This window comes from Apodemus sylvaticus, chromosome 20 (genome assembly GCF_947179515.1).
Source record: "Apodemus sylvaticus chromosome 20, mApoSyl1.1, whole genome shotgun sequence".
Taxonomy (NCBI): Eukaryota; Metazoa; Chordata; class Mammalia; order Rodentia; family Muridae; genus Apodemus; species Apodemus sylvaticus.
In genome coordinates, this window is record NC_067491.1 from 2193516 (window position 1) to 2211138 (window position 17623).

A 17623-nucleotide genomic window follows, 5' to 3' on the forward strand; every position below is an offset into this window, starting at 1 on the left:
TCAGACACACCAGAAGAGGCCGTCAGATCTCATTACGGATGGTTGTGAGCCACCATGTGGTTGCTGGGATTTGAACTCAGGACCTTCGGAAGAGCAGTTGGTGCTCTTACCTGCTGAGCCATCTCACCAGGTCTTTATTTATTTTCATCATTATTATATTTTTGAAACTAGGTTCTTTGTGTCATCCTGGCTATCCTGGAACTCACTCTGTAGACCAGGCTGGCCTTGAACTCAGCGATGCACCTGCCACTCTGCCTCCTGAGCTACAGTGGTACCTAGATATAATAAATAAATCAGCCGGGCGGTGGTGGCGCACGCCTTTAATCCCAGCACTCTGGGAGGCAGAGGCAGGCGGATTTCTGAGTTCGAGGCCAGCCTGGTCTACAGAGTGAGTTCCAGGACAGCCAGGGCTACACAGAGAAACCCTGTCTCGAAAAAAACAAATCCAAAAACAAAACAAAAAATTATTTATATGAGTGTGTATATCCATGTATAAATGAGTTCTATTTAATTTTATGTGTGTGTTTGCCTACATATCTGTGTGCCCCATGTGAGTGAGTTCCCATGGAGGCCAGAAGAGGGCGCTGGATCCCCTGGAACTGCAGTTACTGAGGGCTGTGAGCCACCTCTCTACCCCTCTTTTCTTTTTTCTTCTTTTCTTTTCCTTTGGCTCGGGTTTCTTTCTGTCTTCATGCTGGCCTAAACTCAGGGTCCTCCCATCTCACCCTCTCAGATGCAGGTCGAGCACGCTGCGGTTTGAAGGAGCTGTCCCGGCAATCTCAATCTCCGGTAGGTGAGTGCTTGGTCCTTGGTGGGTGGGTCTGGTTTGAGAGGTTTAAGAGGCGTGACCTTACTGGTGGAGGTATGTCACCATGGGTGGGTGTGGAGGGAGATTCAGCTCACTCTCCCAGCTTTGTGACCTCTCAGCTGACCTCCCAGACCTCTCTCCTGGCTACGCTTGGCACCTGTTGCCATGGTAACCCACCATGATGGACTCTAACCCTCTGAAACTGCAAGCTCAAATAAACAGTTTTCCCCTTAAGCTGACTTGGTCTTGGTGTTTTACCACAGCAACAGAAAAGCAGCCGCCACAGCCCGCCTGCACACCATGCCCACGGTGTACGGGTTCTGAATCCTGAGGGCCAGGCCTCCTGTGTCCTGTGCTTGCAGTTCACTGTTCAGTGCCCGAGGCTCCAGGGCATCACGAGCTGTCCCATGGCCGTCTGCCACTTGGCTCCCCGCAGTGAGCTGTTTCTCGAGCCCTGTCCTTCCTCCCAGGCCCTGGCCCAGCCTCCTCAGGCGCTCAGCCTGCGGTACATAGGGATCGGCAGCCGAGGGACCAATCAGGGCTGTCCTGGGGAGAAACACGGGGTGCGGGTACATGTCTGCCATCCTGACACTCAGGAAGTTGAAGCAGGGGAATTACTGCCACTGTAAGCTCAAGGACAGACTAGGCAATGAGAGAGAAAGAGAGAGACAGACAGACAGACAGTGACAGACAGAGACAGAGAGACAGAGAGGAGAGAAAAACCCCCATGGGCTCTGCATTGCCAGTTGGAGCAAGAACTCCGGACTCCATATTGCTGCTTATCTGCCAAGGTAGGCCCTGTGTGGCTCCTCCGTGGTAGGCCTTTGGACTCCTGCTCCTCATGGGATGGGTGGGGCTGCTTCTAGACGGAAGCGACAACTGAAGAGGCTTAGACAGCAGCAGTAAAACAACTTGCCTGCCTCACAGGCCGGGCACCTCTGATCTGTATCCAGTTGGAGCCGCCCCAGAACCCTGGTGGGGGACTGCGAGCTGAGAGGAAGTCCAGCCGGCCTTGTGTGCTCGGCCCTGTGGCTGAGGCCCAGCTGGACACTTCCTTCTGCACGTTAGGCGTTTACCAATCTTGCTAGAAACACTCAGAGAGAGAGGCTACCACACCTCTCTCTAAGCTGAGAAGGGACCATGGATGAGTGTTTCAGGGTTTACCGATAAACCTCAACTATTTGTTTGTTTGTTTGTTTGTTTTTATTTTTTTTAAACTAGGTCTCTCTGTGTAGCCATGGCTGTCCTGGGACTTGCTCTGTAGACCAGGCTGGCCCCAAACTCACAGAGTTCTGTCTGCCTCCACCTCCCGACCAGAGAATTAAAGGGAGTGTGCCACCACCTTCTGGCTCAGCCTCAAGGAATATAGTGTCTGTTGCACAGACTTAAGGATTTAAGCTCAATTCTGCAGAGAGAGCCTGTACTGGAGTCAAGGGTTTGAACCGGGGCAGGGACTAGGGGGCTGGTGGGGCAGGGGAGACGGGCAGACCCCTGGGAGTCGCCAGATAGTTGGGCTAGCTAATTCAGTGAGTTCCGGGTCCTAGTAAGAGACCCTGTCTCAAAAAACCCAGCTGAATCTGATGGCGTGGGCCTTTAACCCCAGCACTCAGGAGGCAGAGGCAGTCTGAGGCCAGCCTGGTCTACAGAGTGAGTTCCAGGACAGCCAGGGCTACACAGAGAAACCCTGTCTTGGAACAAACAAACAAAAGCAGAACAAGAAAATTAAAACGACTTTCCATGATGCCCAAGGTTAACTCGCACATACAACCTGGGTGTTGGGGACTGTTTGTGAAGGCCCAGAGGGGAAGAGCTCAAAAGTCACCATGTCACCGAAGGTGAAGGGAGGCTCACTTAGTGACTCACTCACGCTTCCAATGCCCTCCCTCTGAAGGTGGGAGAACAAAAGCTTCTGAGGCCAGCCTGGGCTAGAGAGAGACTTCATTTCAAAAAGGAAAAAGAATGGAGTGTGGTGGCGCACGCCTGTAGTCCCAGTACTGGGGAGGCAGAGGCAGGCGAATTTCTGTGAGTTTTAGGCCAGCCTGGTCTATATAGAGGAGTTACAGGACGTCCAGGGATTCAGAGACCCTGTCTCAAAAAAAAAAAAAAAATCAAAGAAGAATAAGAAAACAAAATAAGAAGAAAAATAAATGAAAAGAGAAAGGGCTAGCCTGGGACTCGCTTGGTAGGAGTGCTAGCCTATCCTGGGCTTCCATATATGCCTGTGATGCAAAAGCATGTGATATATGCCTGTCACTGGGGAAGGGGAGGCAGGGTGATAGGCTCAAGTAGTCCAGGCTAGCCTCCCTTCTGTAAGTAGTAGAGGATGGCCTTGAACTTCTGAATCTTATGCCTCCACTCCCTCTTTTAAGATTTATTCCTGTTGGGTGGGAGGTTGCCTCAGAGGCTGGCCAAGAAGAAGGTATCTGACCCCCTTGAACCCAAGTCACAAGTGGTCCTGAGTTGCCATCTGTCCCCTCCCAGAGCAGCAATATGGAGTCCGGAGTTTCTGCTCCAACTGGCAATGCAGAGCCCATGGGGTTTTTCTCTCATGAGCAGCCTGTCCAGCTCTGAAGCTCAGGCTGGCCTGGAATTCTTGCCCCGCCCACCCGAGCCTCCTGAGGCCTCGGATCCCTCCGTACCCACCGCTCCGGGGCTGTTGCTGGCAGGCACGCCCCTGGACTGTCTATAAAGCCGAGTGAGTTAATCCGCTGACACCTAGAAAGCCAATTTTATGGAACCAGGGCCACCCAGAGTCCAGAAGGTGGGTGAGGCAGGGTGGGATCCGGGTCATGGCTGAGAGCAGGGCTGAGCCAATGCAGAATTCTGGGGCAAAGTGCAGGCTGGAAAACAAGCCATCCGCGGCGTTCAAGCCTCAGTGCTGTAATTCCGCCCTCCGACTTCTGGCCGGCCTTTCCCAGACTTCCTGTTCTCACAAAGCTGTTTTTGTGCAAGAAAGAAGGGTTAGCTCGGTGGAGCATGCCCCCTAGCACGAGGGTCAAGAGGGCTTGTGGGGCGTGCCTGTCACCCCAGCATCGAGGAGGGGGCAGCTGCACACCAGGATTTTTAAGGTCATCCTCAGCTACGTTAGATCCAGGGTGTTTGAGGCTAGCCTGGGCTTCGTGGGACCCTACCTCAAAGGAAGAAAAGAATATTCTGGGAGAAGGCTGTAGAGATAGGTACCCCCACCTGGAGACGGGCCGTCTCGCAGCCCAGGTTGACGTTGAAATGGAGGCAGGCCTACCTCAGCCTCCCAGCAGCAGAGCTGACAGGACTGGGCTGAGCGCCATGTTTTCCAGGCACCCTTGGCACTGACTTCTCTCGTAGACTTGTGATGGCTTCTTTCCTGCCAATGCATCTTCTGTCGAGTTAATTTAGAGCCCAAGGAAACCAGGTAGAGGAGGGAGAGTCTCCCACCTGCCAACATATGTAGGGACCTGGAAGACAACAAGCTCACTGTAGACCTTGACACAAAGGTCATGCAGGGTGAGAGCACACAGCAGGCAGGGGAGTCCAGGGTGGTCTGTGCAGACCAGGGCGGGGATGGGGCTGCATTTGAGGTGGGTGCACAGTGATGGAATGTTCTGGTACCCACTGGAGTGACACTTTAGCTCTTCCTGTTGAGATATTGGTAAAACAGAAGTTGGGGTGTGTGTGTGTACTGTGGGGAGCCTCCCGCCTCGCCTCCTCCCGCCTCCTGTGATAGACATGAGGGTAGCTTGCACCCCCTGCTGGTCACACTGTTGTAATTACTCTTACTTTGCCTCCCAGCAGGCCTGTGTCCAGGGACTCTCCTGACAGCCATCCGGAAGGGTCACTTTCGTCATTATAGAGGGAATGGAGGTTTGCAGAGGCCAGAGGCAGACAGAGGTGGACTCAAGAGATATATCAGGATTTATTGGTTCCCCAGAGGCACACCTAGTCCCTTCCCAGCCCCAGCCGTCGAGAATGGTGTCCCAGATCATCTGGGACATCAGGCCAGAGGCTGGGGTGACCAGCGACCAATGACCTTCCTGATCCAGGTGATGTAGGGAGCTACAGCAGTGGCCACAGGGGGCTTGAAGATGTCGGTGCAGTTTTTGGAGCTAAAAGACAGGATCCCATCCACCTGGCCTTTGCCACACACCAGGGGCCCTCCAGAGTCACCCTGCAAGAGGTAAAGGACACACAAGTCAACCTTTGGGTCTGCAGTTGGGGACAAGGGGCCTGGCAGGTGCTGGAGGGATCTTGTAAGCTCTATCTACACCTGTGCCTTCCTGTCTCTTTCCCTTCTCTCTCCTCTACTTTGTACCCCAGGGCCTTTGCATGGCCCAGATGACTAATCTGTACTGTAGTTTGAACCACAATTCTCTGGCTTCCTGACTTCCCACCTAGACGCCGGTGTTTTACCCTCCCAGGGCCTTAGTCTTCCTGTCTGAGAAATGAGGTGAATGGTAGTCCCACCCTCCTCCACTCTCCGAGGTGTCAGAGGCTGATTCCGGCTACTGCCCAGGCCGGGCCTACAGGTCACCCCTTCCACCTTGCAGGGGCCTTGGCTCTTGGTCCCAGCCTTTAAGCACAGCATGCTGTCCAGGAGGACACCGTTCCAGAAGCGGCTGTTGTTGCACATTCGGGTGTCCAGCACACGCAGATCCAACTCCTGCAGGGCCCTGGCCAGGTGCCCGCCTTGGCTGGTCATACCCCAGCCAGCTGTGCTGCACCGGGTGCCTTCAGCCGGCCTGGATCGGGGCCTTCGTGGCAGAGACAGTGGTTTGACAGTCTTGCTGGGCTGCACCCGCCCGTCCAGCTGCGGGGACGGGGAGACCAGTAAGTGGCCGACAGACGGAAGCCAGGCTCCCGTGGTAGGCCCTCAGCTGCCCCATCCCATCCTGTCCGCACCTTAAGCAGTGCTAGGTCGTTCTCGTATCTGTGGTTGTAGCCAGGGTGTTTAATGGCTTCCCTGATGTAGAAGGTGAGGCCAGGCTCCTGGGGGTCGTGGAGGTTATGCAGACCGAGCACCAGCTTCAGTTTCTGCAGCCTGCAATGCAAAGCTTGCTTGCCCGCAGCTCCCACAGCGCCCACAGCCTGAGAGCCGCCCTTCCCCACGGCCGCAGCCTCCCCAGCCCACTCCTGGCTGCTCCCCTCTTCCCAGTCTGCCTCTCCGAGGAGGAGGAGGAGGAGGAGGAGGAGGAGGAGGAGGAGGAGGAGGAGGAGCAGAGACTTCCTGCTCTGGCTCCCACCCAGTGCCAGATTGGGGGATTTAATCCCTTCCCCTAGCCGCAGCCTCTCTTCTGCGATTAGGCTTGAGGTCACTTGGCTTGAGTTGACTTCCTGCATTCGTCTGAACTACAGAGAAATAACCTCTTTCCACAGGACTCCCGCATCACACTTGCAAGCCACGTGAGAGACCCTCAGGTAAACACCTGGGTGGAGCCCTACCCTGAGCCTCGGCTTCTGAAAGGCGGGAGAGCTAACAATCCTTCTGATTTAAGATAAGCTCTTACTTTGTGGCCTGGAATTGTGCAGGTCAGATAGAGATCTAGGAGCCTCGGTCTCCTGGAGAGCTGGGACTAAGGGCGAATGCTGCCACACCCAAGGGCTGCCTCCTTTGCTCTGGGCTCACCGCTTTCTTTAGAGGATGAGAGAGAGACCTGGATCGGCTATGTCGTGTTTCCTGATGGCAGCTCTGGCCAGGCTGGCTCTGTCTTACTGGCCGGCTGGCTTTCAACACATTACTGGTGTCACAGAAAGGGTCGGAAGGAGGTGTCCTTTCCTGAACCACGTGACCCATCCAACCCGAACACAGCATGGCGAGGATTGGCCTAAGTCCTTCAGCGCCTGAAGCCGCGGCGGGCAGGACTTGCAGAGGGATACTCACGGCTCAGACAGGCAGTGGGCAGCGGTCAGCACCCACTTCCGATTCACAAGGACTCCCCCGCACACGTGGGACTTGGCCTTCTGTAGAGAGGCCATGTATGGGCGGGAGTGCGGGACCGCCTCTCGACCCCCAATGATCTGGGTCTCAAATCTGTTGCCTGCTGAGACAGGAGGGAGAGAGGGTTGTTTGGAGGTGCTGCGTCCCAGTCCCAGTCCTTGGCTGAGCCTGGAAGCCCTGAATCTGGCAGCTCGACTGCCTGACGTCCCAGATCCCACCAGGCCCCAGGGCTCAGACATTATTCAACTGTCGGAGGCCAGGCTCGAACTGTGAGTGAGGAGCTCAAGTGAGGACTCAGGCTAGAGAGCTGGCTGCCCCGGCAGAGACCTGGGCTCACTTCCACCACCCACAGCTATCGGGAACTCACAGCTATGGGAACTCACAGCTATGGGGAACTCACAGCTATCGGGAACTCACAGCTATGGGGAACTCACAGCTATCGGGAACTCACAGCTATCGGGAACTCACAGCTATGGGGAACTCACAGCTATGGGGAACTCACAGCTATGGGAACTCACAGCTATGGGGAACTCACAGCTATGGGGAACTCACAGCTATGGGGAACTCACAGCTATCGGGAACTCACAGCTATGGGGAACTCACAGCTATGGGGAACTCACAGCTATGGGAACTCACAGCTATGGGGAACTCACAGCTATGGGGAACTCACAGCTATGGGGAACTCACAGCTATCGGGAACTCACAGCTATCGGGAACTCACAGCTATGGGGAACTCACAGCTATGGGGAACTCACAGCTATCGGGAACTCACAGCTATGGGGAACTCACAGCTATGGGGAACTCACAGCTATGGGAACTCACAGCTATGGGGAACTCACAGCTATGGGGAACTCACAGCTATGGGGAACTCACAGCTATGGGGAACTCACAGCTATGGGGAACTCACAGCTATGGGGAACTCACAGCTATCGGGAACTCACAGCTATCGGGAACTCACAGCTATCGGGAACTCACAGCTATGGGAACTCACAGCTATGGGAACTCACAGCTATGGGGAACTCACAGCTATGGGGAACTCACAGCTATCGGGAACTCACAGCTATCGGGAACTCACAGCTATCGGGAACTCACAGCTATCGGGAACTCACAGCTATCGGGAACTCCAGCTCCAGAGGACCAGGTGCCTCTTCAGACACTGCACTCACCCTTCCAATACACACACACACACACACACACACACACACACACACACTGATCCACGCTATGCTCGCACACTGGACTATCACAGAGCCACAGACAGGAGTGGGGTTCTGACACTTGGCAGGGCCTTGAGAATATGATGCTCAGGGGGAGAATCAGTCACAAAAAGTCACAGTGTGAAACTCTGACAGGATGTGGATTTGTGGGTGTTGGGGTGTGGGGGTGAGGGTTCCTGGGGGATGTGCCTCAGTCCTTGTGTGGCTTCTGAATTTCAGTGAGTTGTGCATTGTGTGAATTGTTTCTCTGCAAACTTCTTTGAAGGGTTGATCCAGAACACCAGGCTGGCTGGCTCAGTGGGTAGAGCGCTCGCCTATCATACACAAAGCTCTGGGTTCCGGCCCCCCAGCCCCCAACCACAGAATCCAGGTCTAGGGGTGCATACCTCATCTCAGTCCTGGGGAGGTAGAAATAGAATCAGATTAAAAATTTTAAATAAGTTGGGCTTTGATCTCAGTCTGGAGGCAGAGGCAGGCAGATCTGAGAGCAGCCTGTTCTACTGAGAGAGTTCCAGGACAGCCAGGGCTACACAGAGAAAACTGTCTCAAACAGAACAGAACCAACAGAATTTAAAATAAATACTGATAAGAATTTGTGCCCCAACTCAAAAGTCTCCTTGCTGTCCATCACACGTTAGAGACCCCGCCTTGCTCGGAGCCACCGGCCGTCCACAGCCACTGGAGGCGGCTTTAAGGGCCCATCAATACTTCGAAGGGTCTGCTGTCCATCCCAGGGCCTTTACCCATAGAAGAGAGTAGGGTTCTCTGTTCTATATGATTTTTGAAGCTTTATTTTATTTTAGAGACAGGGTTTCTCTATGTAGCTCAATGTAGCTCCAGCTTGCTGTCTGTACACCAGGCTGGCCAAGAATTCAAAAATCTGCCTGCCTCTGCTTCCCCAGTGCTGGGATTAAAGGCATGCACCACCACTGCCCAGCACTTCTGGGAGAAAAAGAAGATAAAAAAAGATGAAGAAACTCAAGCCAAGTCTAAAGAGAAACCGAATGTTCTCCGGGAAAGTGTCGCCTCTGCCACTAGGTGGGGGCCGTTCACACTCTGGCAGGCTGACCTCTGTCTACAGATTGCGGCCACCACCTGCAACTGAATAGCTTTCTTTTCACTACCCAAGGAAGTCTCCCACTCACGAGTGCTTTCTTTTCTTTCCGCTTAAAAGAACAAAACTTTTCTTTTGAGACAATGTCTCAAGTAGCCCAGGCTAGCCAGGAACTAATGTAGCCGAGGAGGACCTTGAACTCCCAGTCCTGTTTCTACCTCCCCAGGTAGGCATGTGCTACTGTGCTTGGTGGAACCCTGGACCTCTCGCATGTTGACAAGAACTTGCTCTGTCCAGGGAGGTGCATGTCCAGCCTCTCTTCATACTTTAAAATCCCATTGTAAAGGCAGGCCTGGGGAGGTTGACAGATTGCTAGGAATTTGAGATCAGTTGTAGCTGCACTGTGCCAGGGTCTCCACACTATTTTTGTGTGTGTGTGGGGCAGGGTTTCTTTGTGTAGCCCTGGTTCTCCTGGAACTCATTTTGTAGATCCGCCTGCCTCTGCCTCCCAAGCACTGGGATTACAGGCGTGCACCACCACTGCCAGGGTCCTCAGGCTTAGGACAAAAAGTGTTGTTTGAGAGACCCGTGGATAGACCATAAGTTGTTTACTTGAAAAGCCAACCTCCTCTCTCCCTCCTCAGTCTTTGGAAAGGTTCTAGAAGATTTCAAGCTAATATAAGGATCAAAAATTGGGAGGTGGTGCTTCTGCACTCTGATCCCAGAGCTCAGGAGGCAGAGGCAAACAGATTCTGTGAGTTCCAGATCTGCCAGGACTACAATAGTGAGATCTTGTCTCAAAAGGACAGATGTAGCCGGGCGGTGGTGGCCCACGCCTTTAATCCCAGCTCTTGGGAGGCAGAGGCAGGTGGATTTCTGAGTTGGAGGCCAGCCTGGAGCTCAGATTCAGAAGTTTCCACAGCCCCGGGAAACTTGTTGCTCCCTCCCTAGAGCTGGGGTTACAGGTGTGAGACACAATCGTATGGTGAGCTTGAGGTTCCTTTAAGGATAGGGAAAGTGCCTCAGCAGGGTAGCACATGCCTTTAGTTGTAGAAACTCAAGAGGCACCATTGTAAACTCCAGGCCAGCCAGGGCTGAGGGGTGACCCCCGCCCCCCCTTGCACCCTAAGGTCAGTAATCAGGAGGCTCCGCAGCCAGCATGGCCTCAGACGCCCTGCAGAGCTGAGGAAGGCTTTGGATTCCTGATCCTGTCTCCTCTCCAGTGCCCGGCGCGGTCCGCCACCCCTGCTCTAAAGAAGTACCATGCCCAGGCTCTGCGGAGGCCTTGCATTATATGCCCCCAACTTAAGCTATATCCCTAACCCCGTTTGTTTTTTCAGATAGATCCCCCGGGTTTTTTTTTTTTTCAGATACGGTCTCACTCTAACTGAACTCACAGCAATCCTCCTGCTTCAGACCCCTCAAATACCGAGTTCAGCGGCCTTTCACCAGGCTGTGCTGTTACTCAGAATATGCTCTTTTGTAGATGCGGCTCCTCCGCCACAAAGCCTCTCCCCTTCATACCCTCTGCAGACCTGGCATTAGGCCTCAGTTTCCCCCATAAGCTCACCTGCCCACAGCGTTTTCAGGGCCAGCAGGAGCAGCAGGGACCGGCAGACCTCCATCCTGGCACAGGAGTAGTGGTCCTGGGGGAAGGGGCTCCCCACTTTCTCTTCCTGTGGGGACAGGTGGCCTTCCAAGTACCACCCACCTTGCACAAGTGTCAGCTCCTCCTTCACACCCTGCTGTGTGGTTTTAGAAACCTGCTGTCAAGGCGGCCCTGTGCCTGGGGGCAGCAACCACAGCTAAGCCCCCTCATTCTCCTGGTGCAGCTTCTTTCAGTGCTGGGGTGAACCCCAGTCTGTCTCAACTGACCTCCGTCCCCAGAGGGTGACCCAGAGGCCATGTAGGTCCTGTGCTAGGCTTGGTGGCAGACCCCTACCTACTGAGCCTTATTGCTGGCCCTGCAACTTAGTACATCAGGCTGGCTGCAAAGTGTACAATAGAAGACGGCCTGTCTGGAGACTGGACTGTGGGTTAGCAGGCCCACACGATGGCAAGTGACGCTTTTCTTTCTGTCCATGCACATGCAGGTGGCAGAGCATTGCTGTCTCAACACAAGGTCACTGTAGGTCCCCGCATGGCATGGAGTGGTCACTCAGTCTGCCCCTCCCATGGGGCGTCACCAGGCTGCCACAGGGACTCCTCAGGCAGCCTGGCTTTCAGGCTCCAGAACGCAAGGGCTGCTGGGAACACTAGTCCTCCGAAGGCCGCAGGACCCAGGCCTCCGGACTGCAGGCCTGAGGTGGACGCAGCTGCAGTGCGAGATGCAGGCAGCAGCTGCTTCTGGGCCCGGGGCCCCTGTACCCACTGAGCCCCAGCAAACGTGCCACTGCCGCTGGCTTCCCACGGCCCTGGCCAGGCTGCCCAGCGGCCCTCAGTGCCCAGTGCCACCGGCGTCCTGGCTGATTCTCTCAGCTTCTCAGAAAGCTATTTTATTTGGATTTCACACACACCAAAAGCAGAGAGGAGGAGCTGTGGGCTGGCCCTCCTCGGGAGGCGGGAGTCTCCGGCTCCCCACCAGGCAGTCGGCCCCCCATCTCCCAGGCTTGTCAACATCTGACAGCTGAGTGGGGTGTCTGCCCTGCACCACAGCTCTTCTCTAAAGCCGAGGAGAACCCATGGGGAACGGGGTAGGAGGACCTAAGGATCATGGGATGGGAGCCCACATGGAACCTCGGTGAGGTAGTCTGTCGCCTGAGGCCCACACGGGTCCTGCTGAGGTAAAATTTGTAAGTTTATTTCAGGGACGTGGGTCAGGACTCCTCGGTGCCAGAGTCATCCTCTTCATCCCCAAAGCAGCTGTCGGCCTCCTCCACTTCGCCGTCCTCATAGTAGTCGTCATAGAAGAGGTCCGAGCCCTCGTCGGGCGCCGGCGCCTTGGTCTTCACGCAGTACTCGGCCAGCGTGGTGGGCACCTTCACGCCATCGCGCTCTGCGTCCACCTTGGTCCCCAGGACCTGCTTCCTGGGGAGACAGGGTGGGTGAGGCCACGGTCCAGGACAATGGGATTACAAAAGACGACACTAAGTGGGGGGCAGGCAACAAGGGGACGCTCAGTGACCAACTCCCAGCAGGAAGGTAACCACAGCGGGCTGTGGGAAACAGGTCTGCCACTCAGTGCTTGGAGGCGGAGGCAGGTGACCTGCGTGAGTCTCAGGCTGGTCTCAGCTCTTAACAGGACCTGTCTTACACAACAGGGGTGGAGACAATGCAATCAGAGTGCTGTGGTGTAAGCACAAGGACCCAAGTCCAGCTCCCAGCAGCACGGAAACAGCTGGGCACACCAGGATCCGTGCTGTAATCCCAGCACTGTGGGGGCCACTACGCTAGTTCAGGTTAGATAGCACACCACCCACATACCACACCGACATCAAACTCCCCCAAAGTGCACCCTGACCCAGGGGCACTGTGATGAAGGGCAGTCCCAGAGGAACTGACGTTCCTGGCACCACAGGCCACAGGCAAAGTGAGAGAGACATGGGTGAAGCAACACACAAGAGCTTCCTTGCCCAGTGGGCAGCATTTAACTAAAGAAATCGGGGCCTGGGACAGAGCCTCAGGTCAGGCCATCCTCAGGACCAAGTGGCAGTGCATAGGTCCTAATGCAAAAGGCAAGGAGATCGGACACTGGTCTTAGCTTCCCAGAGGGAATAGGGTACAACACAATGTTGGAGGGGAAGCTGTGACAGCAGCACATCATAGCGGCCTAGCCCCATCCGCAAGGTCCTTCTCCTAGGCGCCCAACTCTCCTGTCCTTGTGCCCAGACACTGGCTCACAGGTTGAGTCCCAGGCGTAGTACGGGTCTCATGGTCATACCCAAGGGCTCCTGCCCTGGAACAGGGATACAGTGAGGATGCAGCCAGGAGAGCAGGAGAGCTGCAGTGACAGGGCCAGACCCAGGCTCTCCTGGTTCCAGGACACCCAGAGCTACAGAGTACAACTTTACGTAAGGGAAGAAAGTGCGCAGGGCAGGCGCCTCGCCTGCTCCCGGACGGCCGGGAAAAGCAGAAGGTAGACCGTTACAGGCCAGCCTGCATACAGCATAGGGGCACGTCTGCAGGGCTCGCCTGCCCACTGTGAGGCGACTCCACGGTGCAGCGCGGACCTTCCCCACGGACTAACACCTCCATACAGGACCATGGTGGCTGTGTGCATCTTCCTCTAAGGCCAGAGACTAACCCAGCGGCTTCCACATGCTGGATCAGCAGACTATCGTCACAGTCTGGACAGATTCTGAGAAGGCAGGCTTGCCTTCTGCAGGACAAGGCCACAGGGCTCCAGCCGAGCACGTGCTTGCCCCGTGGCTCCAGGCATGCATGTGGCTAGCTCGGCATGCCTGTAGCTGGGCCTGGGCCGCTGCCAGCAGGGGAACGTTACAGGCTTCATGTGTTTGGGCCGATGTGTCACTTAAGAGGTGGCGTGTACTGCCATCCTGACATCAGAAGGGAACATGACGAGATATGGAGTTTTATAAAAGCCTGTCTCAGAAATCACAGAGGCTAGGTGACAAAGACTGACCCTCAGCATGACTAGACAGAGGCAGGGTGTCACATGCCTAGAATCCCTCAGGAGGAGCTTCATACCCAGCCTGAGGAGTATGGGGGAGACTGCCTGACCCCACAACAGGCCAGGAGCTGCTGCTGAGAAGTAATGACGGGTGTGGACGCCACCATTCAGACACCACAGGCCGCAGCCTGGGTCTCTCAGGACAGGCTCACAGTGGGCTCAGTGACATCCCTACTTTGCAAAACCACTTTAAGTTTCAGAAGCACAGATGCAGGTGACGCTCAGGCAGACAATGAGGACGTGGCAGTCAGGCACGGACACTGGCTAAGCGAGCGACAACAAGGCAGAGAGGACCCTGGCCATCCTAGGTGCTCTGGGGGCCACAGAGCTCTCCACACAAACAGCTGGGGATGCAAGAATGGGAACATGCGACAGTTCCCACCCTACCACACCCAGGAAACACACATCACTCTTCACAGCAGGCAGCGTCCAATGTAGGTCTCTCCCTACAGCTGCGCTGTCCAGGCTGAGAGCAGCACTCGTGCGCACGCGCGCTCGCTCGCTCACCGGATGATGTCCGTGTACTCGCGGTCCTTCCCCTTGCTCTCCTTCCATTTTCTGTACATCACCGAGGCGTCCACATTGGCAGGCGAGAAGGTGTTGGGCTCATTCAGCAGGGAGATCACACTCAGGAGGATGGTTCTGTAGGGCCACGGGTGCAAGCTCAGACTCTGAGGACCCCAGACTGGAGCGAGGAAGGAGGGACCTTAGGGTGCAGGGTGTGGGGCGCCCCTGGTGCCCTTCTCACCTGACATTCTGCGTGGGGTTCCACCGCTCTGAGGGCAGCTCCCCACTCTGTGGGTCGTCAACTGGGGGATGGAGGATGGAGATGCACACGTCCCCTGTCTGTGAGAGTGACAGGGTCAGACGAGGGGTGGGCCACGTGCAAGGGAGGCAGGAGGTGTGTGTAGGGGAGTGTGCCTGAGGCAGGCAGGCAGGCATCTAGTGTCTTACCTCATAGATGTTTGGGTGCCACATCTTGGTGAGGAACCGGAAGGCTGGTGGGGAATACGGGTAGTCGATGGGGAACTTGAGGCGAGCCTACAAATGGCAGAAGTGGGGGGCTGAATGGCAGCTCCCTCAGCACTGGAGTTAGGGGCTATGACCAAAAAGCAGCGGCTGCCTCTGGTGTTCAGGCCCTGAAGCTAACCCCAGTCTCTGTACGTTCGAACACACAAAGCACCTCTATGACCTGACATCCAGGCTGGGAGAGGCGAGGCAGGATCGCTCGGTGTGTGCTAACTAGAGAGTGAGTCAGCAGGTCTCCTGGCCCGCCTCGGGCTGCAACCCAACACCACCCAAGCTCAGGGCCCAGGCAGCAGTAGTCACCAGACAGGCTGGAACCATCTGCCAGGCCACAGCAGTTGCCCGTGGCTGGAGTTCACCCGGTCAACTGCCCCCAGACTTTGGACAGGTAGAGAAGGCCTGAGGTTTGCCCAAGGGCAGTCCCAAGTGTTCCCTAGACAGAAGAACCTTTAGAGACTGGAATGTGACCGCAGAGCTAGTCAGTCCTTCCTGCCTGACACCCAGAAGCCTGGTGTGGAGTTCCAACCCTGACCATCTCAGGAGAGCAGAGGCATTGCTGAAACTGCACCCCACATGTCTGTGGCTCTACATGCTTTTTAAGAACAAGCAAACTGAGACTCAGTAACAGGAAGGATGCTCCCAACCCCTGCCTGGACAGCCCCAGAGTGAGCCGGGCTGGGCTGACCAGAGGAAGCTCCTCACAGCTCCCCTCTTAGTCTCCCCATGTCTCAGCCACCCACACCACACTGGCAGACTTCACTGACATCTTGCAGGGCCTCCCCCTAAGCTATCTCAAGAATAATGTGGGTCTAGGAGGCTCTACCCACAATCCTTTACAGGTGAGGAACAGTTCAGGTGAGCCTGCTCTGAGCACAAGTCCAGTCCACCTGGCCGCTCTTAGCAAACAAGGGAGAAAGGTGCTAAGAGCACCGGGATAGCCTGGGGTTTAATTCGGAGCACTGCCAGGTGGGATGCGAGGGAGTCACCTGGATAAGCAGACGGGCTTTCCTAAGCACTGACCACGAAGGCTGAGGACATCAACACAAGGAAGACACAGAACAAACATCTGCCGTGGCCCTACACCCGGGGCCCGACTGGCTGGGATCTGTGCACCCACACAAATCCTGGGCCTCATCTTGTCCTTTTTGGCCCTAGCATGAGATCTTGTGGTTCTGCAAGCATGATGATCTAGCTGTGCGGATGTGGCTGCACATACCCAGTGTTGGAGGCTGCCTGGGCTCCCTGCTCCCAACCAGAAAAACACCTGGTGCACTGAGCCTGAAGCCACCAGAGGGCAGACGACACTGCCTAGAAGGAAAAGCCAGGCCCCTAAGAAGCCACCTGTTCAGTGGAACCTGAGAAAGGCTGTCAGGGCGGGGCAGATAGCTCGAGGGTCCAGGGCTCCTAGAGTGGCAGGATCCCAGGGTGTGGCTCCAAGATTCAGGGTGGGCCTCCACTGCACCCATGGAATGCATTACATAAAGCCTGGCTATGGCTAAAGGTGGCTGTTGTCCAGGCAGACACGGCTGCCATGGCCCCGTCAGGGCCTCTACGGGAACTGGAGCAGGTGGCTGTCCAGGCTCCACGTCCCTTCCCTGGGGACACATTGTCGAGCGGCTGCGCTGGTTCTGTGTTCCAGCGTGGGGGACAGGCCTGGGGGATGCCGAGCAGCAGCTGCTCGTAGTCCTTTACGTCTTGGGAATAAGGACAACCTAAGAAGAACCTGCCCAGGTCTCAGCTCTGGCTGGGGGGGTGAGACAACCTTGGGAACATGCTTGCCAGCAGGGGGCTCCAGAGCCTTCCGTGTATGTGGGGGATGGGGGGACTACCCGGGGACAAGCAGCTAAGCAACAGGTCGTGGGGAGACCCCTTCATGCTGGAAGGGTGGGGACAACACGGAAGGATCCCTTCCCAGGCCCATGTTTAGCCCGGTGCAGGGCAGCCTGGGCACACCCCGACCAGCAGCAGGCTTTAGAGGCCCCTGTGTCTTGTGGCGGGGGGCTGCCTGGACATGCGGCAAACATCAGCTGTCCTTGCCTCTGTAACCTGCCGGAGGACAGTCCAGGGAGACCAGTCCCCGGGGTGAGGTCAGCACGTGCCCAACAAAAAAGGGAGGAGCCGCTTGCACGAGGGGCCTGAGCCAGCCCGGGAGAGGGGCAGCCACAACGTGGAAACTGAGGCTCCGCTCACCTTGAAGTAGCCGCCTTCATAGTAGGTGTTGGGGGGCCCGAAGATGGCCACCTCCCAGTTGTACAGGTCGCCCTCGTCCACCAGCGTCACCCGGAAGCCCTCCACCGGCTCCTCCTGCAGCCCCTTCAGCTCCAGCAGCAGCGCCTTCTGCGAGCTGGGCACCAGCGGCCGGGCCATGGCGGTGGCGGCGGCGGCGGAGGGGCCCGGGGCCGGGCCGGGCCGCGGGACCGGCGCGAGCTCGCGGGACGGACCGGGTCGCGCGCCGGCAGGGGGAGAGCCGCCGCCTTCCTCCTCTGCACCGCCGCCGCCGCCACCCGGGGACCCCGAAGGCTCCACTCGCTCTGGCGCCGCTGCCTGCCCGGCGCTCGCTTCGGCCCGGCCCGGCCTGCGCCTAACGCGCCTGCGCGCCGCAGCCGCCGGGCCTCGAATGCGCCTGCGCACCGGCTCCTGGCCCCTAATGCGCCTGCGTGCCTCCTTCGGGCCCCGAATACGCCTGCGTGCCACACCCGGGCCTCGAATGCGGCTGCGTGCCGCTGCTGCCGGGCCGGAAATGCACCTGCGCGCCACTGCCGGGTCTAGAATGCGCCTGTGCGACGCCTCCACCGGGTACGGAATGTGTCTGCGCGCCCGCCCGCGGGGCACGCTGGGAAGTGTAGTCGTATTCCCCCGCCCTGCCGCGCAGGCGCCTTGCGTTTCCGAAGCCCCGGAGGCCGCCGTCGCCTCCGGCCGGAAGAGCTCCGCGGATGCCTGTGTGCGGAGTGGCGGGCAGGGCAGGGCTGCGCTCTGC

General features: G+C 56.8%; 2 protein-coding genes across 5 annotated transcripts; both read right to left on the reverse strand.

The window, feature by feature from the left end:
* Window positions 1-4681: 4681 nt before the first annotated feature.
* On the reverse strand, window positions 4682-11397 carry Gzmm (granzyme M). 3 transcript variants are annotated; one of them, XM_052164874.1, is made up of 5 exons: window positions 10561-11397; window positions 6663-6819; window positions 5684-5822; window positions 5325-5591; window positions 4682-4952 (listed from the first exon to the last, which is right to left on the reverse strand). In XM_052164874.1, the coding sequence occupies exons 1-5, from the start codon at window positions 10613-10615 to the stop codon at window positions 4779-4781; spliced, it is 792 nt and encodes a 263-aa protein (XP_052020834.1). In that variant the 5' UTR covers window positions 10616-11397; the 3' UTR covers window positions 4682-4778. The 3 variants fall into 3 exon arrangements, with proteins under 3 accessions (XP_052020834.1, XP_052020833.1, XP_052020835.1); XM_052164873.1 differs by having other exon boundaries at window positions 6663-6822; XM_052164875.1 differs by having other exon boundaries at window positions 4865-4952; window positions 5249-5591; window positions 6663-6822.
* A 72-nt stretch (window positions 11398-11469) lies between these two features.
* Cdc34 (cell division cycle 34, ubiqiutin conjugating enzyme) lies at window positions 11470-17623 on the reverse strand. 2 transcript variants are annotated; one of them, XM_052164877.1, is made up of 5 exons: window positions 16837-17622; window positions 14575-14661; window positions 14369-14466; window positions 14128-14262; window positions 11470-12017 (listed from the first exon to the last, which is right to left on the reverse strand). In XM_052164877.1, exons 1-5 carry the CDS (start codon window positions 17011-17013, stop codon window positions 11807-11809), a joined length of 708 nt encoding a protein of 235 aa, XP_052020837.1. In that variant the 5' UTR covers window positions 17014-17622; the 3' UTR covers window positions 11470-11806. The 2 variants fall into 2 exon arrangements, with proteins under 2 accessions (XP_052020837.1, XP_052020838.1); XM_052164878.1 differs by having other exon boundaries at window positions 11877-12013; window positions 16837-17623.